General features: G+C 43.1%; 3 protein-coding genes across 3 annotated transcripts in view; 1 reads left to right on the top strand and 2 right to left on the bottom strand.

Annotated features, from left to right (window-relative positions):
* Nucleotides 1–5,064: 5,064 nt before the first annotated feature.
* Nucleotides 5,065–10,968, bottom strand: etfbkmt (electron transfer flavoprotein subunit beta lysine methyltransferase; the record flags this gene model as incomplete). Its single annotated transcript, XM_080736984.1, has 4 exons — nucleotides 5,065–5,414; nucleotides 6,649–6,779; nucleotides 7,369–7,602; nucleotides 10,592–10,968. 4 exons carry the CDS (start codon nucleotides 10,966–10,968, stop codon nucleotides 5,065–5,067), a joined length of 1,092 nt encoding a protein of 363 aa, XP_080593110.1.
* Nucleotides 10,962–14,133, top strand: LOC308293577 (uncharacterized protein). The gene is made up of 2 exons (XM_080736163.1): nucleotides 10,962–12,389; nucleotides 13,971–14,133. The coding sequence occupies exon 1, from the start codon at nucleotides 10,967–10,969 to the stop codon at nucleotides 12,263–12,265; it is 1,299 nt and encodes a 432-aa protein (XP_080592289.1). The 5' UTR covers nucleotides 10,962–10,966; the 3' UTR covers nucleotides 12,266–12,389; nucleotides 13,971–14,133.
* A 4,117-nt stretch (nucleotides 14,134–18,250) lies between these two features.
* The window catches only part of amn1 (antagonist of mitotic exit network 1 homolog), a gene marked incomplete at its 5' end in the record, with an annotated part of 28,669 nt that continues 20,600 nt past the window's right edge, over nucleotides 18,251–26,319 (bottom strand). Inside the window, 3 exons of the mRNA XM_080736985.1 lie at nucleotides 18,251–18,437; nucleotides 18,956–19,067; nucleotides 19,835–19,888. Of these exons, the coding sequence (XP_080593111.1) occupies nucleotides 18,361–18,437; nucleotides 18,956–19,067; nucleotides 19,835–19,888 (243 nt within the window). The 3' untranslated portion in view covers nucleotides 18,251–18,360. The remainder of the gene's footprint in view (nucleotides 18,438–18,955; nucleotides 19,068–19,834; nucleotides 19,889–26,319) is intronic.

The raw sequence follows: 26,319 nt of genomic DNA on the forward strand, positions 1-26,319 counted from the left end.
ATATGACTTAAATATACAAAGAAATTGACATAATCTATACATACATTTTAGAACTGCAGCCAGCGGTTTTAGTTTGTTTGTCAGTCAGTCAGTCAGACACGACCAAATGCAGCACTCCAATTGGCTAGGACTGATCACGTGGCACACGGAGTTGTGGCACCGGAAGTGCGTCCGGCGGTCAAATATGTCCGACCGGAAACGTGCGCTGCGGCACAATAGTTCCGCCACAATAGTTCCCCCCCAATTTTTTTTTTTTTTTTAAACTTTTTTTTTTTTAACTTTTTTTTTTTTAAACTTTTTTTAACTAGATGTGAGCGGGCCGAAGGCCCGCGTACCTCTAGTTTGATACATGTAAATGTATAAAATTACATCAATCACATCAATATGTGTTAATGTAGTTTATGTTTCAGCTATGTCTGCAATTTTTTAAATATTTGAAGATATGTGAAAACGTTTTTAACATGGAAACGATTATGCAAAAGTAATTGCAATTAGACGATTATGTAATAATAATAATTGTGACAGGCCTAACTGTAGCCCTCTGCAACCTGATTCTCTCTGACTCTTTGACTTGTATTTAAAGGGGAATCTCTTTTGGTGTTATCTTAAAAGGTGCTAAATGTACAGTATAGAGTACCTTTGTCAAATGGTGCTAAACAGAAACATTAAACTTTTCCATTCATTTCCATAATCCCATTGCCTAATATCATTTTTTTTTACCTTTCCATTAGGCCCAAGTACCTGGTACGAATACAAGAACAGGCGGCACCAATATCTACTCGCCCCCAGGCAAATTCCGGCAACCTCAGCTCAGAGCGGTCAGCGCCAGGTATAAACTTTATGTCAGGGGTCTTCAACGTTTTCAGGCCAAGGACCCCTTAGTTGAGAGAGAGATGAAGCAGGGACCCCCACAACCTTTTCAGAGATTCCATATAGTTTCATTGTTTGATTGACAGCTCAATTTGTGTTTTCAGATATTTAACCACTTGAACCGTCCATACTTAATAAACTTGACCTTTCACTCTGTACTTAGTGAGCTCTTTTTTCCCTCTGCACCAAACCTCTTTTCCAAAAATAGCCGATCTGCGAGGCGTTGTGAGCTTGTAGATCTGCTATTTTTGGCTAAAGTTCTCAGAATAGAGACACTAGGGTTCAAGTGGTTAATATTAAAAAGAAACTGAGAAAAAAACTTTCTATCCAAGATTTGGAGGACCCCCTGTAGTAACTCTGAGGACCACCTAGGGGTCCACCTGAAGACCCTTGGTTTATGGTTTATGTTATTAAGCATCCTTAATAGAGTGGATGCAGGCTACTTTATGACACCAAATGTGATCATACTGTACATAGCATAGGCTCAATGAACTCCCTTACCTGAAGCAAATAACCCACACAAGTAAACTCATGCAGTGGCCAGAAATAACTGGTACAAATTTGATTAGGGCTAGGGCCGAGTATGTATAGGTGCCGACCGTTCCGGTTCCGGTACCCCTGGGCCCTGGTACAAGGTACTTCCAGGTACTCAGAACCCCAAAGTTACAGGTTCCAAGTAGGTTATAACGCATTGTAAAGTAGAAGGGTTTAACTAGAGTGTAGGGCCGGCTAGACTGTTTGCTTCACCATGGGGCTTCTGTTAGAAAGCCATTGAAGAGAGCGGTGGATTCCATTTTGTCATGGTTTATTACTATAAAAAGAGATATACAAATAATTACATTTAATACATTGCAACATTAATAAACAATAAACAATATTCTTGACTTTAAGGTAACAATAGTCTTGGGTATAATTCATCATAATGCAACAACATATTCCACCAAACCAGTCAGGTAGCATTGAACATTCTAAAGATCAGATAGCGCAGCGCATCACACACTACATCACACACACTACATGGATTTAAGGCAACTACATAACCAAGGCAAACACTAACCAATAAACACCACATCAAAAACTCACTTCATTTACGCATAACAGAATGGAGTGCCTGTGCCTCCAGGCCAGGCTCTGCTGCTGCTGTTGGCTCTGCTGCTGCCACACTGGAGTGAGGAACTCTATATAGTCAGTCTGATTACAGGTGAGTGAGTGCAGGTGTGGTGGAGTGGGAGCAGGTGAGGTGGGTGGAGCCGTCAATGATGAACCAGGGGGGAGAATTGGCTGCTGGTAGGACCTCCCTAGCATGACCCTTTTGTACAGCCGCCCCAAATACGCAAGTATTTAAATCTAAAAAGGTCATGCTAGGGATGGGGAGTGGTCTCGCCGCCCCATGTACCAACTGGGTGCTGGGTGGGGGTTCAGGAGGCGGCCGAAACTCTGGGGGCCCAGCTGCGGGGGGAGGCTCAGGTGACCTGGCTGTTGGAGGCGGAGACTGTGGAGCTGGAGGCGGGGCTGTAGGCAGAGATGGGGGTGTCAGAGGCAGGGTTGAAGGCGGAGCCCAAGGCGCAGGAGTCAGGGTCAGAGGCGATGCCTGGGCTGAAGGTGGAGGGGGCCTGGGCACTGCTGGAGGGGAGGAGGATGCAGGAGGTGGAGGAGCCCTGGGCGGCGCTGCAGGAGGAGGAGAAGCCTTGGGTGCAGGAGCCTGAGGAGGAGGAGTCTTGGGTGCAGGAGCCTGAGGAGGAGGCGGAGTCTTGGGCGCAGGAGCCTGAGGAGGAGGCGGAGTCTTGGGCGCAGGAGCCTGAGGAGGAGGCGGAGTCTTGGGCGCAGGAGCCTGAGGAGGAGGCGGAGTCTTGGGCGCAGGAGCCTGACGAGGAGGCGGAGTCTTGGGCGCCGGAGGCTGACGAATAGGCGGAGCCCTGGGCACAGGAGGCTGACGAGGAGGCGGAGCCCTGGGCACAGGAGGCTGATGAGGAGGCGGAGCCCTGGGCACAGGAGGCTGACGAGGAGGCGGAGCCCTGGGCACAGGAGGCTGACGAGGAGGCGGAGCCCTGGGCACAGGAGGCGGAGACTGAAGGAGCCCAGCTACAGGAGGTGGAGGCGGAGACTGAAGGAGCCCAGCTACAGGAGGTGGAGGCGGAGACTGAAGGGGCCCAGCAACAGGAGGCGGAGGAGGAGACTTAAGGAGCCCAGCTACAGGAGGCGGAGATGGAGCCCGGGGCACTAGAGGCGAGGAGGTAGGAGGAGCCCGGGGCACCGGAGGCTTTACAGGAGAGGCCTTTGGAGGCCTGGACTGGAGGGAGGACAGTACGTGCAGCATTCGGGTGTAGTTGTCCTGCATTCGGGTGTAGTTGTCCTGCATTCGGGTGCAGTTGTCCTGCATTCGGGTGCAGTTGTCCTGCATTCGGGTGCAGTTGTCCTGCATTCGGGTGCTGCTCTGCAGGAGCTTCTGATTCGTTTGCTCTTCCATGGCAAAAGCTCTAGTTCCGGGTTCGAAGGACCATGTAAAGTAGAAGGGTTTAACTAGAGTGTAGGGCCGGCTAGACTGTTTGCTTCACCATGGGGCTTCTGTTAGAAAGCCATTGAAGAGAGCGGTGGATTCCATTTTGTCATGGTTTATTACTATAAAAAGAGATATACAAATAATTACATTTAATACATTGCAACATTAATAAACAATAAACAATATTCTTGACTTTAAGGTAACAATAGTCTTGGGTATAATTCATCATAATGCAACAACATATTCCACCAAACCAGTCAGGTAGCATTGAATATTCTAAAAATCAGATAGCGCAGCGCATCACACACTACATCACACACTACATCACACACACTACATGGATTTAAGGCAACTACATAACCAAGGCAAACACTAACCAATAAACACCACATCAAAAACTCACTTCATTTACGCATAACAGAATGGAGTGCCTGTGCCTCCAGGCCAGGCTCTGCTGCTGCTGCTGTTGGCTCTGCTGCTGCCACACTGGAGTGAGGAACTCTAGCAGTTTATATAGTCAGTCTGATTACAGGTGAGTGAGTGCAGGTGTGGTGGAGTGGGAGCAGGTGAGGTGGGTGGAGCCATCAATGATGAACCAGGGGGGAGAATTGGCTGCTGGTAGGACCTCCCTAGCATGACCCTTTTGTACACGCATTATAGACATGCTTAGCAAGTGTACCAGCACTTTACTAGTCAAATAAGGCCTTAAATTAAATGTACATCATGCAGGTTGAAGTACACAAGAAAAACAAACAGGGCTTTTAAGATCACATGGAACATAAAAGTGCTACAGAGAAGTTTTTGCCATGTCTCCTCTCCCCAATCTTTTGTTGTGACCTGAGCCAGTCATGACATATGTAAATAAATAACTAAATACATTTGAATGTAAATTGATTATATACAGACTCTGCATCCAGAGGGTTTAACCAACCCCTAAATTATTATTTGACTACCGTCCGCCAGTCAGCTAAGGTCCATCTACTAGGTCCATTCCTTTTTCCCCCCATTCTTTATTCTTTGCTGAAGACGCAATGCGTTGTGAGCATAATACTTATTTTATACAGTCTTATTTGTATTTGTTTACGTGCCAACACACTTCTTCTTAATAAACAATGTCAACTATGTAGTTGATTATGGCATAAGTCATTAGGATGTAGAACATGTCACTCTAATGGAGGATGGCTGCCCTCTGCTGTATTGCCAATGAACTACAATGTGATAGGCTCATTTGTACCCAGGACACTTGGAATATACACATCCTACCGGCTTCGAATGGTATCAATGCATTGAATGGGATGTTTTCACGTGTTTAGACGTTTGAATGGTGAAGTATCTCGGATACTAAGATACGCAGTATCTGTTTTTTCAGTCCAATATATGTTTAATATTCATAAATGTCCAGGCTCCCAATCTGGGAAAAGACCTCTAGGCATCATTGACATAAAAAAAAACCTTTAAGATGAAAATCATAAAACAGCATGCCGGTTGAAAGTGTATGCTGCAAGAGGTAATTGACAGTGATTCAGTAATAGGCCACAGGCTGTAAATGCATCACCAGAAAGGATGGGGCAAAGCTCTTCTATAAAAAATGAATTAGGATGATGACACCTCACATGGCCACACCATACTGACGTCTCTGTTTGTCACAATAAAGATGTGATTACCTTCAGTAAGGACAGAAAAGAGAGTAAAGTTTAGTGTTCTGGGCTGTAGTGCCAAACGGTACTACATGTGAGGCCATAGTTCTCCTCTCTGACAGACTCGGGCAGCTCAAACTGGGCCAGTTGACGGAGGAGCTTTTTGATCCCGTGTCCCTCCAGTGAAGCTCTCCCTGGATCTCCAATCAGAACCTGGGTGCCATGTTTTTTGACGCAGCGATCCAACCAGCCATGAAGGCTGTCTGCTAGGGCCTCCTCATAGAACATGTCTCCCAGAAGAATGAGGTCATAGTCTGCCAGCTCTGAGCCAATCACATTGTCAGTCACACACGTGAGCGGCTCCAGGGCATTTAGCGCACAGTTCATTTGGATCGCAACGATGGCAACTGGAATGAAATGACAGGTTTTTGATTGATTGATTGAATAATTTATTAGTCAGAAATAGGGCATTCACAAATAGTGATTTTTTGTATTCCAATTATTCAACCTCAAAATATTTGAATAGTCGAATATTTGACAGGATATATATATATATATATATATATATATATATATATATATATATATATATATATATATATTATATTATTATATTATTATTTTTTCATCCAATAAAAACAAGCAAGTTTCGGTCTAGTAGTGACAGTTGCATTAGCTGGCTCTTCCTCCATCATGACATGGAGTTTGCCGGCTGGCCGCTGTTTTTCCCACTGCTAATTACTTCCAGGAGACGAAATGTGACGCATGACATAAGTATAGGGCATTAAGAAATTCATCCACCAGGGGCATTGACAACTCATTCTTATGACTTCCTTTCTAGCCAAGCTGTATAAACCATGAAGAAATATTATTATTATTATTTTAAAGAGAGAAAAAAATTAAATATAAAAATATGCGAATATTCAACCTCGGTGAACAACGTCGAATAGTGACTTTGATATTCAAATATTCTGTGAATGCCCTAGGGGAATGGCCCATAGGTCGAACTCCCGTTGGGTTGAACAGCGTCGGCAGGTTAGATAATCACCCGCGAGCGTCAACCGCGTCACAGTTACAGAGGTTAGGTTTAGGGTTAGGGAGTTAGGCATAGTTTTACTGAGGTTAAGATTAGGGTTTGGGTTAGAATTTGATCCAAAGGGTGTTCGACCTAATGACATGTTACCATGTCCAAGTCAGAAATGTAAACAGCACAAGGTACAGTCAGAATTTAGGCTAAAAAGGATAAACACTACATTGTGGACCTATAGGTGATTTAGATCCATTGTTTTGATACTAACTAATCAAATACAAATCCTAGTGAGATCATCTGAATTATTCTAGTTTTTTTTTTTTGTTGGCCTACCAACAAATCAACATGAAAATTCTGATTTTTAAAATTGACTAAACCGATTAGTACGATTAACCATGTATTTTTATACTTTGTCGCACAACGGTGTCATGCCAAAACAACAAATATATATAGCTGATCTACAAGCTCACAACGCGTCGCATTGTGCCTCGTGGACTTGAAGATCTTCTATGTCTTAATCAAACTAATCGATTAACTGTTGCACCCTTAAAGGGGGACTACAAATAAACTAGTCGAGGGACAAAGAAATTAAGAATGTGTCGATGCCTCACCAGTGTCGATGTCATTTGCAACAACATGAGCTGCACCACATTGTTTAGCAGCAATGGCTGAAGCTCCACAGCCACTCCCCAGATCCAACACTCTCTTGCCCCGAGACACTGCGGGATTATTCAGGAGGTACCTAGAGAGGTGGCATATGAAAATACTTTTGTTAAAAGCATAGACAGTAGAAAAGTGGTTGTCAAACTTTTTCAAGTCAAGGACCAACCACTTATGAGCACACAGACCCCCATTAGAAAAGATATGCCAGGGACCCTCAATTAGAGAAGATTTTGTATGGCTCTAGCAGTGATTCTCAATCATTTAAATTGTAAAATCAATCAATCAATTTAACTCTGAGAGTGGGGGACCCCCTGGAACTCCCTCAAGGATCCCTGGGGGTCCCCAGACCACACTTTGAGAACTAATAGATGACCTCTATTTTAAGTTGGTAGGTAGCAACAATTTTATCTAGACAATTGTGTCTTAATTGTCTGCGGTGAAGTATATACTCATGTAAATACTCAGGTATTCAAAAGTACAAACAAGAAAAAATTTAAATAAATAAAGTCATGCACTGAACAAAATACAGTAGCCATACTCAAGTCAAGTGTACTTACTGTCCATCACTGCTTGTCTAATAGCTAAAAGTGATAACTACTATAGAGGCTATAGACTTATTTCCATACCCTTAAACTAGCTTTAACACACTGCTTATGAGTTCATAGTACCTGGTCAATGCCTGTCCCCCTGGCCAGTATATTGCCCAGAATGGGTCTGAGAAAGGCCAAAGCTCTGGTCTTGCGTGCCAAAATCGACAGTTTGGAGTGAATAATCTCAACTTGATCTCTGGTGTCAGGTTATGTCCTTCCACTATCTCTGTATTATCGAGAATAAACGTCCTGATATCACGATCAGTATCATAGCACTTAAGAAGGCGTGTATTCCTGTTTGTGCTGAACGCTCTGACAAGTGTTGAAACACGACGACTGACACTGTGTGGGTTTAAACGTCCAAACATCTTTACAAAAGTACAGCACTGTCTGCGGCCAGTGGTAGTTAGCCAGATAGCAATTTTTAGGAAGACCAGCCACTTCGAAATAGTGTTACAAAAAACACATTTGCATTATACAGTATCGTATGCAACAAAGCTGACTAATCAACATTGAGGAGCCTGGAGGTGTGAGAGGGTTGTACTGGTTATACTTGTGTGTTGTTTTTTGTTTCCACACGGATGACATTTGGTCCAGCGGCCGTGCTGCTCAAAAAGCAATGCACACATTCACATTGGTTCCGTTTCTGACCGTTCGACTTTCACTGGACAGACAACAAATTAACAACAACAATAATAATAATAATACTTCTTCAACATTTGTTTTCTAATTTGTGGAATTTCTTAAAAATGTATTTGATTTATTCATGAAAATACTGGGGGAGAAAAATCATTGGATTTGTTTTTTAATTCACGATTTTATTTTATTTTTTGCTCTTTTGGGATTTTTTTTTTAATGTTTTGAAATAATAATAAAAAACAAAATGATGGGGGAAAAAAAAGAAAAGAAAAGAGGGACCCATAAAAATGTGTCCGTGACCCACAAATGGGTCCCGACCCATAATTGAGAAACAGTGATGACGATGTTATCTTGTTTTTTTTTAAATGCATCTGGTTTAGGGCTCCTTGACTCAAGGACCCCCAGAATGATGTGTATTTGGCCGCGGCCCCCCATCTCAAAATATTTTGTTCCGGGGAGTCGGGGACCCCCAAGGCCTGAAGCAATTTGAGTTAAAAAATGTTCAAGATGCAGGCGACCTGACCGCAGTGAGCGGGTGAAACCCATAGGGGGGGGCTGAACCATGGGCTGAACCATGGGCTGAACTCATACTGAATGAATCTGCTAGCGTCATATGACACTCAAGATGGCGGAACGCGTGGAGACGACGGTATTTTCCAGATGTGTTTACATTGAAATATGACATTTTACATTCATAGCACGCGATTGTCTCGTTGCCAATGACAAAAGTGTACTGTACTGACCTACCTCGTTTAGTGTTATTAAAGTAAACAATAGTTCCACGTTGTTTGTGTCAAATGCTAACCACTAACTAGCCCCATATAGAACCTCACCCGTCGCTGCATACTGTTGTGCCGACGGGTGAGGTTCTATATGGGGCTAACCACTAACCAGTGATTAAAACAAAAATATTATGTGTTCCCTTTTAGTTGTATGATTCACAAACCTAAAGAACAATTTCAATAATATGATTCTCAAAGATAATAATAAATCTTACTCAAAATGTTTTAAGTCGTGTATTTGCTTTTGAAAATGCCAATGCTATAACAGTTTGAATAATACAAATAAAAAAAAATAACTCATTTGCTTCCAGATGCACCCAAGTATTTGCATGGGTGATGCCTTACCAAAACCCATTCTGGAAGGAAAGAACTACAGATGCAGGTTCTGCGGCAAAGTGGGGGAGTATGCCTATATAGCTGCACATCAGCAGACCCACACGGCTGTTAAACATGGAGGTATTTGTTATTGTCTATTGTTATTAGTCTGACTCAGGGGTCTTCAACGTTTTCAGGCCAAGGACCCCTTAGCGCTGAGAGAGATGAAGCAGGGACCCCCACCACATATTGTATAAAATTGTGTTGTTGTGTGACAGACTTCATCTGTGTACTGTAGGTTCGATTAACGTGTATTTACTATTTTCATATATTTAACCACTTGAACTGTCAATACCTACTAGTTAGTCTGCTCTTTTCCCTCTACACCAAACCTCTGTGCCAAAAAATAGCTGATCTACAAGCTCACAACGCCTTGTGAGCTTGTAGATCGGCTATTTTTTTGGCTAATGTTCCACTAAGAATAGGGTTGCTATAGGGTTCAAGTGATGTAAAAAACATGATCACACAAAGATTTTCACGGACCCCCTGTAGTAACTCTGAGGACCCCCTAGGGGTCCCGGACCCCTTGTTGAAGACCTCTGGTCTAACTAATTAACTACTATTTCTAACTCATATTAGTTTGACTGAATTTGTTTTATTTCTTTTAGCGGTGCTCCTGGAAGGAGCTAAGCTCCAACATCTGGCGCACAAAGCACTAAGACTTTGTTGTACACCCTAGTGATGTGTCATTCATGAGTGATTCGTTCATAAGAAAAATCACAAAAATGAATTGTGAACGATTCGTTCATTTCCTTAAACTGTTGATTCGTTCACTGAAATTAACGGGATTGCCCACCACTAGTAGGCTACGCCCACGCTTCTACGTGGCCAACCATCTGGCCTACATCTTGGCACAAAGCGCTCAAAGTTTGTTGCCCACTAAATGACCAGGCTCTGAAGCGTCGCCTACAACTGGCCTACATCTTGGCACAAGGCACTCAAAGTTTGTTGCCCACTAAATGACCAGGCTCTGAAGCGTGGCCTACATCTGGCCTACATCTTGGCACAAAGCACTCAAACGTTGTTGTATGCCCACGCTTCTGGGCTCTGAAGCGTGGCCTACATCTTGGCACAAAGCGGTCACATTGACTAAGCTTCGCAGGACGCTTTAGTGAAATTGACTCATAAATGGCAGCACTCACTTCACACTAGGTGTGATTTATTTATTATTGTTTTATTATTGATATTGCGTTAAGAATTAAGTCGTTTGTAAACTGGATTTGTCTTTGGCAGGTTATAAAATGTACAGATGCAACAGAGGGTGTCTAAAAGCCGGCCATTTCCACTGCTGCCATTGTGGAGAGACTAGAACCCAGAGGACCATTTGGAAACACGTGCAGATGTGTAGAGGCGCAGCTTCTATGGTCACCCCCGCAGCCTCCACAGCCACTTCCTCAGCCTCCACGGTCGCCTACCCAGTCTTCCTGGTCGCCTCCACGGTCTCTGCACCTTCTATGGTCACCTCCACAGCCTCTGCAGCCCCTGTGGTCGCCGCTACAGCCTACATTGTAACCTGCAAAGCCTCTACAGACTCCATTGTCACCTCCAAAGCCTCTACAGCCTCCATTGTCACCTCCAAAGCCTCTACAGTCTCCATTGTCACCTCCAAGGCCTCTACAGACTCTGCAGCCTCCACTGTCGCATCTGCAGCCCCCATGGTCACCTCCACAGCCCCCATGGTCACCTCCACAGCCTCTTCAGCCCCCATGGTCACCTCTTCAGCCCCCATGGTCACCTCCACAGCCCCCATGGTCACCTCCACAGCCTCTTCAGCCCCCATGGTCACCTCTTCAGCCCCCATGGTCACCTCCACAGCCCCCATGGTCACCTCCACAGCCTCTTCAGCCCCCATGGTCACCTCCACAGCCTCTTCAGCCCCCATGGTCACCTCTTCAGCCCCCATGGTCACCTCCACAGCCTCTGCAGCCCCCATAGTCACCTCCACAGCCCCCATGGTCACCTCCACAGCCTCTTCAGCCCCCATGGTCACCTCCACAGCCTCTTCAGCCCCCATGGTCACCTATTCAGCCCCTACTGTTGCCACAGCCTCTGCAGCATACATGGTCACCTCTGCAGCCTCCACTCTCGCATCTGCGGCCTCCGCTGTCGCCACAGCCTCTGTAGCCTCCACTGTCGACTCTGCGGCCACCGCTGTCGTATCTGCGGCCTCCGCTGTCGCCTCTCAGGCCTCCACTGTCGCCACAGCCTCTGTAGCCTCCGCTCCACTCCAAGACGCCAGTAGCGGCGAATTGATTGAGTCGAGCCTCAAAAGAACGACGTGCCCTTTCTGTGGTTTGGTGGTGAACAAGAAAAACCTCAAGATCCACGTGGACAGGCGTCACTCAGACACAGCTTCGGTAGCCTCCGGTCCACTCCACAGGATCAGTAGCAGCAACGTACTGAGGTCAAGCCCCGAAAGAACGACATGCCCTAACTGTAATTTGACTTTAAACAAGAAAAACCTTAAGGCGCACATTGATAGACGTCACTCGCCATCAACTCCAGACATCACTGCTAATCACCATCTTCCATCCCAATGCTTAGACCGAATAAAGGGCATTTTTGCTGTTGGAAGAACTTTCTGTGGCCTGAGAAACCCCATACACGTACAGAGGTGCACCTGGGGAACCAACCACCGAGTTATCTGTGAGCTAGATGACTGCAAGCAGGCTTCAGAACTTTGCAGAAGAAGCGGCTTAATGGGGTTTCAGTGCGACCATCTGAGGTCGTTATTATACTGTCCTGTTTCATCCGAACAAGACGTCACACTGAAGGAAGAAGTTCTGTCAGATCTGGTCAGAAGAGGGTGGATGTATGACGACGAAAAGAACGCGTGTCTCGCCAGAAAGGAGGAAGCAGAGTCTGAGAACAGCCCACTGAGTAAAGAGGTCATGTTTTGCAGTGGCGCATCGAGAATATATGTGTCAGTACTGGAACCATGCTGGAACCGTTATTCTCGTTTGGGGAGAGTGGCTGTATGTTACGACAAAAGAAGATACGCTTGGCTGTGCCCGTGCTCAAAAAAGACAAATTATTCCTGTCCTCATAAGTCAATTGCAAAGTGGCACTTGAACCAGACCCAACCTGAACTGTTCCTAAATGTCAGATGTACAGACAATGATGTGTTTGAGACATTTCCAGAATGGGATCATGAAGGTCACAGTACGGACTCTGAGTGAGGACATTGAATATCCACCTGATGGAAACGATTTGACAATTGTTCTCTCATGTTCTTCAGCATGACATGCGTTGTTTGAGGAGGTGGTGGTGCACACTGTTATTATAGAATCGTCACGTTGAAGGGTATGAGTCTTCTTTTCTTTATAAAGATAAATCTTTTTGGCTTTTCAGCCTTTATTTATAGTACAGTAGGTAGACAGGAGACGTGAAGTAACATGCAGTAAAGGTCGTCAGGATCGGGACTCGAACCCGCGACACGCTGTCAGGCATCAGAGCCCATGCAGTACACGCCTGGCAGATCTACGAGCTTGTATATCTGCTATTTTTCAACAGTTAAAGCATAAAATAATGGTTAAGAACACAACCCACACACCAATCTATGGACTTTATTTACACTGTGTCTAGATCTTTAGATTTACCATGGACTGAAAATGTGTCTGATCTTTACCTTAGCTTGATGTGCAGGTTGTCTCCTTAAACTGGCTTCCCAGGCAGGCCCACTAACCATTCAGCCATGGCCGCCCACACCGCATATAGTTATATATATTTTTTTGGTTTAGATTATTTCTTGGGGACTTTAATTTAGGGCCTTTATTAATAGGGATAGGCAGTAGGCTTACAGGAAATGGGGCAGAGAGATGGGGAGTGACATGCAGAAAAAGGCAGTCGGGATCGGGACTCAAACCCGCGACACGCTGTCAGGCTACACTGAGCTTAGGTGTCTGTACCGCTGCGCCAGCGGCCCAGGCCTCATAGTTAATTGGGCCAGCAGAGTGCACAAGTACTGCGTTCGGTTATTTTGTATGCGACTTCAATGTCCATTCAATGTCTGGTCAATCAGGGACCGGCATTCTTGGTGAAGTCACCATCAACAGCCAATGAGGGACCAGCATCCTTGGTGAGGCACTGGGTCCCATTTTTCAGTGTCTTTGGTATGACCCGGTCTCTCCCAGCCTCAACAGAGTGCAGTCTAGTTATAGTTTTTATATGCTGACATCTCTAGGCCAGTGGTTCCCAACCTTTTTTTCTCAGGGCACCCCATAAATATTCTTTTAATTCGAGGCACCCCTACATTATAATTTTCACTCCCAGCACCTTATATTTATAGCATATCGTTGTTGTCGGATGGAAACCTTGTATGTCCAAAACCGTTTGTTTTGTATTTATCATCTATAAAATATACTAAACTAGTGAAAACAGCGGATCTACGGCTGTTTTCACTAGTTTTGTGCGACAGTCTTGTATAATGAAGCAGGGCTTTGCTTTACCAAAAGACGTACACATTTGAAACTTGGAGATACGAGGTTTCTGCCCGACAGTGACGATATTTTAGTGATTATGTTGCGAGGAAAATGTTGAGATAATAGCCCTTTTGCTTAGAACTGACTGAAAATAACTTTGTACTTCAATTAAAAATGATACTAAAATATTTCTTCAAGTGTCCAAATAAATTCCAAATATTGTCAAATTATCTCGCCTGGACTGCCGTCGCGGCAACCCAGGGTGCCCCGTCACCCACTTTGAAAACCCCTGCTCTAGGTTACAGGTAAAAGTCACTCACTTAAGCAATAGGTGCAGTCAACTTGGACATGGTGGCTTGCAGCGAGCAAAGGGTTTTGGGTGGCAGCTGTATGCTTCTGGATTTAAAAATAATAACCTGAACCTATGTTTTACACATCAACCCTTCTGTTCTTTTGTCATCAGGTGTGAACTGGAAAGACTATTGCACGGACTGCACAAGGTGATACAGGACCCCGTACCACATCTCCTATTGCAGACAAAGGGTTGGAGCGCAACACGTACCCATCGCCTACACCCCTCCCCGCACGCACAAAGATTCAGTGCCTCCGTTACAGACCCATAGACATTTGCGGATTTTCACATCCCTGGGTCATTGGCAGCAACACTTCAAGTTTGAAGTTGATTGGACTGATGGTGCCTGAGTTACTGATGGTAATAACCTAATGATTAAATCGGTTTGGGTTCATATTTATTTTGAAAGTTTTGGCATCTTTGTGATGATCCATTTGATAACTGTGCTTTGGTTAGGATTGAAAGATATTGTTTTATGGTGAAAACCTAGCTGTATTACTGGTAAAAGCAATACAGCTTTTAGCAATTCGTCACCTTAAAATAATTAAGGATCTCAGTAACAACCCAAATAAAAGTAATCACAAACATTACCCTTCAATTCTTTCCCTTACATGTTTGATCCTTATTCCTTCGCTTGGGAGATAGGGAGAGAATGTTGCGCCAGGGCTCTCTTGCCTCAACCTAACCAGCTGTTCTCACAGTGATGGCTCTTTATTCCGAAGCACCGTTGGTCCAACACATTATTACTAAGCAAACCCCTAACCCTTACCTTACACTTACCTTTTTCAGACTATTGGCGTTTTGGAATAAAGGGCTGTTGGACCAATGGGCATTCCCATGCTCACAGGAGCATTCCAAAACTTTTACAGGGACTTTGTTACTGTAGTAACAACTAGTCCCTAAATTCCATAAAGAAACATTTCTGAATTTGGTACCTCACCCTAGAATTTACAGCTCTGACACCCTCAGTTATGGGCTCTGCTAACTACCAAATAATATGGTAGTGCGTGCAAGGCACTAGGCAGAAGTTAGGTACATGGTTCTTTGGGGTGGAAAGCCCAATTTGACTTGCTGTGCAGCCCTTTTCAAGGCCCATTTTTAATTATAACTGCCCATAATTGCCTACATTGTACCGCCCTCTTATCTCCTCAACCACATCGGTTCAATGGAAAGGAAATGGTGTAATGTCTTACCACACAAACACTTTGGTTAAGTTAGATACGTTAGGGCAAACACCCTTCCACTTCTGGTGAGTTTTGAAATTCTCACTTCCCCTTTCAGCGGAACTTCTCTATTTTTGATTTTCCAGTAACTGGAATTGTGGTTTTAAGGCAACTGCAACTTTAGGCAGTTGCCTTTTTAAATACATAAAGGCTTGTTCCTCTTTTTAATCCTGAGTGTCCGGATTGCCCGTTTTCTTCTTCTTTTTTCTTGAATTGATCCTGTTTGATCTGTGAGCACCGTCTACTCTTTTTACAATAGTTACCTCTTTTACCTCCTGTGAGCAACTGTTTTTTTCTATCTACCAGTTATTTGGGGTAATACAAGATCATTTAGTACATGCATAATAATAATCAATCCAAATACTGAATCCAAATAAGCTGATAAAACCAAATAATATCAAACATGGGCTGAGTGCATTCATTTTGCTTATGCATTTATTTTCTTCTTAAGTTCCTACTACATCATTGCTTCTTTCAATGCTCATCAGCTGCCTGGGGTTTGGATGGCGAATTTGCAGTACATACTACATTAGCTACTACTTTAGCTACTTTCTGGAAAGCTACAGAAGCTCCCACAAGGGGCAGTGGCTCAGGGGTAGAGAAACCGTCTTTAGAACACGGAGGGTCCCTGAAGGGTTCCCAGTTCGATCCCAGGCTCCGCCAGAATTTGTGTCGAAGTGTCCTTGAGCAAGACTCTGAACCCCTGGTTGCTCCCGGTGAGCAGGTTGGTGCCTTGCATGGTTTCCTCCGCCATCTGTGTATGAATGGGTGAATGACATGCACAATCTCTGTAAAGCACCTTGGATAAAGCCAAGGTGCTATATAAGTGCACCATTTGCCATTTCTAGTCCGTTTTGACAAACTTCCCTATTCCACGAAAGCCCCGACACATACTTGTTGTGTTTCCGGCACACTACCGCTTTTTGAGATTTTCTCTTCCTGGGGAACTACTGTATGTCTGATGTCACAGTAACTGGTGGGTTTCATCAAAAAACAAACAGCACAAACAAGTTAACATCGTCTACCAGTTATTTTGGGTCCCACGATGTCATTCATCTTCAACAATCCAAATATCAAGCTGATAATAAAACCAAATAAAAGTATTTTTTTCCAGTTATATGAAACGTTTCATCAATTTGACTGTCTTACTTGAACTCAAATGTAATCCAAGACAAGAATAAAGACAGGGACACAGCCGATGGTAAATAAATCTCTATTTGAGAGAAGAAATTACGAGGTTCCCACAAATGGTGTATAAGACCAAGGTATTTTCTGGGGTGATAGTGGAATGCAGCTGGCTTTATGCAGCCGTTTATCACCTACAGCAGTTACGGTCAAGGACATGTCCGGAAGAGCTGTGTTGTTATCAATACACGTGAATCAGATTGTCCAGTTGGATTGGTCATCTCATCCCATTGAATACGTTCTTGAGGCGCCTCGATCGTGTCAGATTAGTTATAAGTAAAACTTAATTCGACAGAGATATGCGTTCTGTGTCAAGGTTGACATGAGTATGGCACTTATATGGACTATAGGCCTACATGACTTCATCAGAAAATAGCACAGGACAGGGTGACATAATGTATACAAAATGATACATGAGAAATTAATTAAATATTAATTTAAGTTAAACTCACAAGCTATGACTAATTGTTTTTTAAAAATGTTTTAACTCGAAGTCTACACCACAACCCTATGTTATGATGACAGTGGTGAACAATATAGTTAGTTTAGTTATAGTATTGGTGGTGACCCTGTAAACAACCCAACAGCTAAAATTATTTATTGGTCTATAACCCCATTCACCTTTAACAGAGTACATCAGGCATTTTTATGGCCATGATACGTAGAGATCTTCTTCCAGAGGGCTCAGAAACAAACATTCACATTTTTTTTCTGAGCCTGAAACACAAGTCAATTTTAAACAACCGTAAACATAGTCTAGGTGTTGTTACAAATGAGCCATATTAACAGTCAAGTTGTATCACATTGTAGTTTATTAACAAGACAGTAGGGGGCAGTCATGTTCCATTAGAGTGAGATTTTCACTTCAAACCCTAATGTCAAGGACCAAAATGAGATTTTATAAATAACACTTCAACATTTGTTATAATTAATACAAAACATTAATGCCATGTTACAAGAATGTTTAATTTATAGTGCAAAGAAATAACCAATTATTTTAACCAGGCAAGACACTTAAAGGAGTAGTTCACCCCCAAAATGACTTTTTAATGACATTACTCACGCCATGGAGACTTTAGATCAATAATATTGTTTTGTATTTGCCGCATTCCAATGACAAAAAATGTATTATAATAAATGTACCCCCATTGATTCCGGATAGGGGACCCAAATGCATTTGGGTCTCCATCCGGAAGCAATGGGCCTACAAAGAGTCTCCTCAAATTATTGGTTTAGGAATGCGAAAAAAAATAAGAAAAAAGTCGCCATGGCGTGAGTAATTATTAGACATTTTTTGGGGGGTGAACTACTCCAGCCTCTTGAAAAGGGGGGGGGGGGGGGGGTTGAAACAAACATCAATGATAAGTTGATAACCATAAAGCACAAAACAGATCACGAACAATTACATTACATTGACCGTGTAAACATCAAGGCATTTATCACTCTTCCACCCCTCTCCCTCCCTATATTGTGCAACCGTAACCCTTTCACTGAATGGTCCCAGGAATGTCTGTGTCAATACTGTAGATAACAGCTAGAGTCTTCACAAACAACAAATGAAAGCTTACTGCTTCTGAGTCTCTCAAGCAAGACGACTCGTCCAAAATGCTTCAGAGAGTCTGTAATTTGCACCTGGCAAAAAGATAACACCATCTGTTTGTGATTTCCGTGAGACGTAAGTGGGGGGAGGCAGGACATTTTCAGCGCTTGGTTCCCCTGTACAGTCTGTTTGGCAGAAGCATTTCAAAATTGCGTCAGCCAACAACTCAAGAGACTAGCTGCTGTTAATGTGTTAACCACTTAAACCCCAGGTATTGTGAAGAAAGCTTCCACTGACAATTATAGCAGACCGACAAGCTCACAATGCGACGCGCTGCGTCGCATTGTGAGCTTGTCGATCAGCCATTGTCCAGGGAAGCTTTCCCCACAATAACAGAAAACAGAAACAACACTAGCATTGAGCCCTGAGGGACTCCGGATACCCATATGGGGTTCATGTGGTTAAATGGTTTTTAAATGTTTTATTTTACCTCGGAACACCGTTGAGTACAATGGCCCACGTTGGTGAACTGCCGTTCTTCTCCCAAGCAGCTTCAGTATACGGTCCATGTTACATCTTGAACCTTCCCGTGGCCAACAAAGTTTTGCATGGAGGATGCCCAGCACTGCTCTGTGAGGTGCCAGGAAAATAAATCAAAAACAGTCTTGCTAATACAGGTCTATGTTCCAACAACAACAAGTATGAATACCGTCGAATTACTTCCAAAAATATGTTGGAAACCTTTCACATCATTCCTCAATCGACCCTAAATCAAACAGCTGTCAAAGCTGTTTAGAGACTTTAGGACTGTTTTGTATCTCAATCAACGTGTTCAGACTCGAGCGCTCAGAACTCATCCAGAGTCAAATTATTTTATACTTTAACTATAAAAAAATAGCAGATATACAAGCTCACAGCGCGGCACCACGTGCCGCGCTGTGAGCTTGTAGATCTGCTATTTTTGGCTAAAGTTCTCAGAATATGGATGCTAGGATTTAAGTGGTTAATATAAAAAAGGAGAAGAAAGTATCTTCACAAAGATTTTGAGGACCCCCTGTAGTAACTCTGAGGACCCCCTAGGGGTCCCGGACCCCCTGTTGAAGACCCCTGCTGTAAACAGTTGAAGATGTTGTCAGGCTTACGCTTACCTGTGATCTGAGGACAGTCATTGAAGACAAATCTCCTGAGGTGGGGACAGTTTGTGAAAACACTTTTCACAGCCTCATCAGTCAAGTTCGGACATCTAGCCACATGTAGTTCCTACAATTACATACAATCACAGCATTGTCTTAATCTGGTGTCCCTGTTTTTGGGCAAGTCATTATATTTATATTATCATTATATATGTATTACATTAATCTAATATTTGACAATTTGGGCAATGTATAATTTGTCATTTTAGAAGCATTAAAAAGTCCTTAAATTGTCACTTTAGACATGTGCAGATAGGTTCTATACACTTAAACTTCATGTTGGTTTGTTCACTGTTGAGTGAGAAAACAATGTTGCACATTAAGTTAATCATCCGGGGATCCCCCAAATAATTTGGGGACCCCTCTGGGGGTCCCGACCCACAGGTTGAGAACCACTGGTCTAGGGCACCTCCCACCTGGGGCTGAGCAGGAGGGGAGGGGATTTTGTACAATTTTGTTACATTATAGAAAAATCCCTTATTACGTTATGCTCTCATTTTTTTTATTCGCACATCACATTCGCCAATCTACAAGCACACAACGCCTCGCAACGCGAGGCGTTGTGTGCTTGTAGATCTGCTGTTTTCACTACTTTTGTGTGACGGCCTTGTATGATTTGGTAAAGGGCGTACAAATTTGAAGATACAAGATTTCCGATGATATACTAGTGTTGTTGCTGCTCTTATACCACCATTATTACTGGGGTTGGTGTGGGCCAGACAGTAGCCCCCCACAGGCCGCAAATGGCCCGCGGGCCGCCTATTGGGGAACCCTGGCCTAGATGTTATTTAGTCTGGGAGTTATCCTTTAAGTCTCTAGTAGTCATTTACTTACATGCAAAGTATTGGAGCAAAGCCCAACAAGTCCAGCGATGCCCTTGTCTGTAATCTACAAACAAGAAGAAGACAGAGTCCAGTAATTATTATATGCTAGTGAAGTGTGATTTAATCTATGACCATATATCTCATAACAAGGCATAACCATGAAAACGACCACTAGTAATTTCTCCACTTTATTTTTCAACCTTGTACACGGTCACATTGATTTCCTCCGAGTTCAACAGAGTTCAAGCCACAGTGTAACACCATGGGCCCGGGGTAATTAAGGACAAAATAATGCTCTTGCATAGTGCAAAGTAAAGGCTTTGTCTTTTAACATGTATGTGTTGTCAATTATATTACTGTCAAATGTATCTGAAATTCAAGTTCCTAAATATTTCATATAGATCTCTGAAACCAGTTTCTATGCTATTGAAAAATATCATATACAAGCTCACAGCACGGCACAGAGTGCCGCTCTGCGAGCTTGTAGATCTGCTATTTCTGAAAAATCGTGAAAATGTGTGCGAATCTACAAGCTCTCAACTACAAGCTCTCAAATCTACAAGCTCTCAACGCCTCGCAGCGCGAGGCGTTGAGAGCTTGTAGATCGGCTATTTTCAGCAAATAGGTTTGGTGTAGAGGTAAAAAAAAGAGCAGACCAAGTACAGAGTGAAAGGTCTGTTTACTATTAAAGTATCAACAATTTAAGTGGTTAAATGTCTGAAAAAACACATGAAACACTGTCAAACAAGTCTATGAGTCACACATTTATACAATATGTAGAGGGGGTCCCTGCTTCATCTCTCTCTCAGCTAAGGGGTCCTTGGCCTGAAAACGTTGAAGACACCTGATCTACAGTGTTTCCTAACCTGGGGTCCAAGCCCTTCTATTTTTCGTCATAAAAAAAGAAAAAGAGCTTGTAGGACAGCTATTCAACAGACGAGAAGAATACAGCACCTAAGTGGTTAACTTCTTTGAAAAAACATGCTTGTGTGTGGGTAGGTGCGCAGGTGCGTGCAGGCGTCTGGGTGTCTCGGCTTGTGTCAGATGATGACAGAAAAAATGTTGGGGACTCCTGCTTTATCTGACTGCATGTGCCCTTTGACCTCTTGGGGCACATTTGACATGTCAGGACTGGGGAAGTGTGACAACTAGGAGCCATAGAGGGGTCCGCAAGGCATCTGCTGAATTCCAATGGTGACTCATAACTTGGAGTTTTCTGCTACAGTGTCTGCTTACACACGCCCAAAGTGAGTTTGAAAACTTCACCAAGGACAAAAAAAAAAAAAAAAAACTCCCATGCCTACTGGGAGAAATACAACAATGTGCGAACACAGCAGCAAGATGTGTGAACTGTTGCAATAAAAGAAGGCTAGAGACTGGAACACAACCACCCAAAGGACTACAAACCACTGATTGACATTTAGACCTACTGCACGTACAGTATAAACAGACAACAGAGCTGCTACCTTTAAACACATTTTAAACCTGAGGCTTTGTTTGTAACTCAAATTTTGCTTCCGGGGGGTCCCTGGAACTAAATAGTTTGAGATGGGGGTCTGTGGCCAAATACATATCATTTTGGGGGTCCTTCACATGAAAAGGTTTGAGAACCACTGACATAGTAGTCTCTCAAGAAGAGACTAACTGAGCTCCATTTAAGTGAAAAGGACCTTTTCTTTGACGATGGCTGGCCAGATTGCTGACATAGAAACATAGGTTTTTCAAAAACCTTAGAAGGATTCAAAAGACACTTATAGAATCGGGTCAAAATTCTAATTATCATGATTTTTCAAAAATAGCACTCGGTGCCGCGCTGTGAGCTTGTATATCTGCTATTTTTTAATAGTTAAAGCATAAAATAATGATACACAATAATGTGTACCCATTCTTTAATTTATTTGAGCAGTATATTTAAGGACAAAATGGGATATAGCTCTGTTTACACAATGATGTACCCCCTCCAACTGTATACATGTCCCCCATTGTGACACTTGCTTTTGAAATGTAAACGTATGTTTTCTCGTGCCAATAAAGCTCCTTTGAATTGTGTCAATCATAGTTCTCTATGGACCACCTGTACAACTATGAGCGAGTGTAGGCCCGTCCTGCATCTTCCCACTTCAACCCCACCGTATGCCTGAGGGACATACATAGGGATTTCACATGTATTGTTCCAACACATACAACTTTGATTTGTCACAAGTGATGGATTGTTGTACCCCATCTCGAGTGCACGTGAGTGCACGTACGCCTTCACGCTTCCTGAAATGAAAACAACTGTGCAGTACAAAGTGCAGCAATGTCGCTAGTATTAGTCTGTCACCTGTTATGAAACGATAAGTTTCCACACTTTTTTGTCAATTTTCTGGGCTTCGTGGGTGGGTTCATGACCTCAGTCTGGTTTCTTTTTGACAGCTAAACCAAATTAATGACACACTGCCGTTGTAGCAAATAGATCATTTAAAGTAATGAAAATAGATCCTTTGTATTTCAATGTTCTGCAGCTGGTGGGCCTAACGTGTTAAAGGTCAAAGTTTGAGAATGACATAAAAGCCAGTTCCAAATTACCAGATGGGTGACTTTCCTGGGTTTAAGGCATTTGGTGAATTAATGTATTGATTGGTGAATCAATGTATTGATTGTCTTGCTAGGCTGTTTTAGAATCTAACCATAACTCTGGCAACATGCACTTACGTGAGGAGGTTATTCTCATATGTACTTTGACATACAACAATGGGCAATCAGCTGATGGAGAGCACATCTTTCACTATGCCACATACATCACAAACATGTCATGGTGGTGTCAGTGGCTGGGCGCTATTTCATGAAAGGTGCAATTAAGACCAGGCCCTTACAAAGATATACTGGAAGGGGCTTTTTGAGCATTGACTCTTTGAATTAGTTTAATGGCGTCTCTTAGATTTAGGCACCTGCCCCCTATTCTCTTTGTGTCTGCTTGTTTTAATGATCATATAAAAGGAGTCACCCACAATTGTGCGTTGGTTTTTCTGCTCGTGACTCAGAGAGAAAGGAGACCCCCTGTCCGAGCGAGGACAGGAGACGGCTGTGATACTTGTGCTGTTTTTTGGAAAGAGATGCTTGTGAACTTAGAAATAAAACCCAAAGATCTAAGAAGTTGTGTGGACATCCCTTCATCATTTTTCCTGTCAGATGCAACACCATCATATTCTGATTTCTCTATGACAGTTGAAGTGAATTAATGATAAACTGCTTTCATATTGATAATAATAATAATAATAACTTGAATTTATATAGCGCCTTTCAAAAAAACAAGGCGCTTAACAAAACAGAAACAAAACACATTATTGTCCAAAAGCCTGAATGAATAGGTGTCTCTTCAGTGCGGACTTGAAAGAGTTCAGTGTTGGCAACTGGCAAATCGCTATGGGGAGGGAGTTCCAGAGGGTTGAGGCCGCCACACTGAAGGCTCTATCAAAGTGTTACCCGATTTAGCTTATAGATTTAAGTTCACATAATGCTTTTTCTTACCAATATAGCTTACGAATTTAGGTTCAAATAATGCTTTTTCTCACCAATACACAGGTTTGAACATACATTTGATGATGTATACTTTATCTAAAGCGCTGCTAAAAGGGCTTTGCTCTTTCAGGCCTAGACGCTGTCTGCGTTTAAATGAGACTGCTTGCAAGTGTATTCAAGTTTGTTCAAATTACAGAAAGCCACATATGTTATGTCACTACAATGTTTTGACCTGATGTAACAGCAGAACACGAGGTTATGACGTACACTGGTCTGTATAAAAGTGAGTGTTTGCCAATAGTGACTTTGGGACAGAGGGTAGAGACAGAGGGTGATATAAGGTCATATCAAGGCAAACAAAAAACAAGAAACAAAAAGAAAGAAATATTGGACGAAACAAAACAAAGACAAACTGGTCAGGAAATAAAGCGTAAATAAATAAATACAAGAAGTGTATAGATCAATACAATATCAGTATAGGGCGTACTGCACTCTGTGGCAACTGGTGAAATCCTTCATAGACTATGGTGTTATAAAATATCAATAGTTGCAGACAGTGTATCGATATTTTAGCACACCCCTTTACAGATTTTGTGAATATGTTTTTCTATTGGAAAGAAAAAGTATTTCCTTTTTTTCCCAATTTTGATTGGGTGGGCAGGATGCACGTCTGACATCATGTCTTATGTTATAAACCACATGAGACTCATACAATATGTTCATATATGGGCATTCCAAGCTATGGGCTTAATATTGATGACATCAGGGATCTCCATATATGGGCAGGTCAGCTACAGACATTGAGGCGTTTGTAAATTAATTCTGTCTTGGCCTTATATGGAGCGTCCATATATGGGCATTGCCAAATATGGGTCAACAATGTGATATCACAACAGGTCAGCTATAGACCTTGAGGCGTTAAGCTGCCATGTCAATGAGTCAACAATGTGATGACACAACAGGCCAGCTATCCACATGTTTCCAACGTCCCATCGTGCACTGCGCAGAAGGTGTGCGGCAGCTCCTGCGTCGCTGTCGAGACAAGCTCACAACGGTTGAATCTGCGACGACGTGAGATTGTATGTCTGCTGTTCTACGGATGTGTCCCACACATCATTCGACAGTAAATTCTCGCGGAAACAGGTGGATAGACATTGAGGCGTTACCTACCTACTTACTCACTGACGATCAAGGTTCTGCCGGGTTTGATAGTAAATGCTCCCAACGGTCGCAATAAAAAATAGTCTTAAGGTTACCTAGTTTCCCTTTAAGTCAGTGTTTCTCAACCACTGTGCCTGGGGACCTTTGGTGTGCCCCTGAGAAAGGTCAAGTGTGCCCCTGAGAAGGGTCAAGTGTGCACTTTTGTCCTGATGAAGATCTATTGATCGAAACGTTGACGAGCAATAAACTTTATGGAGCGTAACCAGTGTGCAGACTCTACTTGTCCTTAAGGGTCAAGTGTGCCCCTTGAAACTGTTTGGAAGCCAGTATTGTATTTATCATTTTTAAAATGATTTAAACTAGTGAAAACAGCCGATCTACAAGCACACAACGCCGTTGTGTGCTTGTAGATCTGCTGTTTTCACTACTGTTGTGCGACAGCCTTGTATGATGAAGCAGGGCTTTATTTTGCGAAGAAACGTACACATTTGAAAGTTAGAAATACAAGGTTTCTTCCCGACAGTGACGATATTTACACCCCCGTATTATGTTGGTGTGCACATGGATTCTTGGGACATGAAAAGTGTGCCCATGCAGAAAAAAAGGTTGAGAAACACTGCTTTAAGTGATTTGAATCAAACCGTGTGGAGGAAGTGAAGCCCACATTAAAACACTCCCTTTTCCCCCAGTAAGTTCCTTGGGAAACCTGTGGATACCAGGAGGTCAAACAAGGTGTAACAGAGGACGGGCTAGTCCCAGTTGGGCGGTGTCCCAGTTGGGCGAACAGACTGTAAAGCAAGCGATCTTCATCCCATTCATGCGTTTATCGTGCGCAAATATAACGATTGCATTCACCATGGCTTCCTGCGGTGCTCGGGCGCGAAGAGCAGGACCAAGGTCCGCTGGCCTTCGCGCCGCTTGCAATGTCGTGGACAATAATTACAGTCTGTTCGCCCAACTGGGACACCGCCCAACTGGGATTTTCCCACAGAGGACCATCCGCCAATAGCCATTGTCCACATGGACTGCTAGATAGATTACAGGGCGCTGTAATCTTCAGCTGATATGGGACAGTATCGGTTTTGTAACTGTTCCGTTTCCCAAGTGAACCGTGATGTCTGAACAGTGTGTTCTTTTCTCAAGGACAGCTTACGTGTCTGCTACTGTTGTTTGCTTTGTTTCTCTTCCCCTCCTCGGATGCATTCATAACGTCGTTCTCGGGTGTAAACCTTGTATGTCCAAAACCGTTCGTTTTGCATTTATCATTTTAAAAATGATTTAAAGTAATGAAACCAGCCGATCTACAAGCACTTGTAGATCTGCTGTTTTCACTACTTTTGTGCGACGGCCTTGTATGATGAAGCAGGGCTTTACTTTGCAAAAGAAGGTACACATTTGAAACTTGAGAGATAGGAGGTTTCCACCCGACAACGACGATAACATAGAATGTATCCAAACTTGACCCTGATCTTATTAGTTGCTTCTATCTCAATTCAAACTATGAAAACATTTCCATTCATACACTCTATTTTAGCACATTTTACACTGCAACTATCCATCATTTTTCAGCATCAATGTATTGTTAATCAGTAAGAGTATCTCCTTTTTACAGGAATGCCTCATTAACACAATGTGGAAACATGGCCTTCAACAACCTGGGAGACAAAACAATACGACCAGAGAGCACACATTATTAGATAAAGAGTATTAATACAGATGGTTCACACATTGTATTTACAAAGGTTTTGGAGACCGCGTCCATAGTTCAGGGGTTCCCAAACTTTTTTGTCTCAGGGCACCCCATAAATATATTTTTAATCCGAGGCACCCCTA

This window comes from Nannobrachium achirus (genome assembly GCF_963921795.1).
Source record: "Nannobrachium achirus genome assembly, chromosome: 11".
Taxonomy (NCBI): Eukaryota; Metazoa; Chordata; class Actinopteri; order Myctophiformes; family Myctophidae; genus Nannobrachium; species Nannobrachium achirus.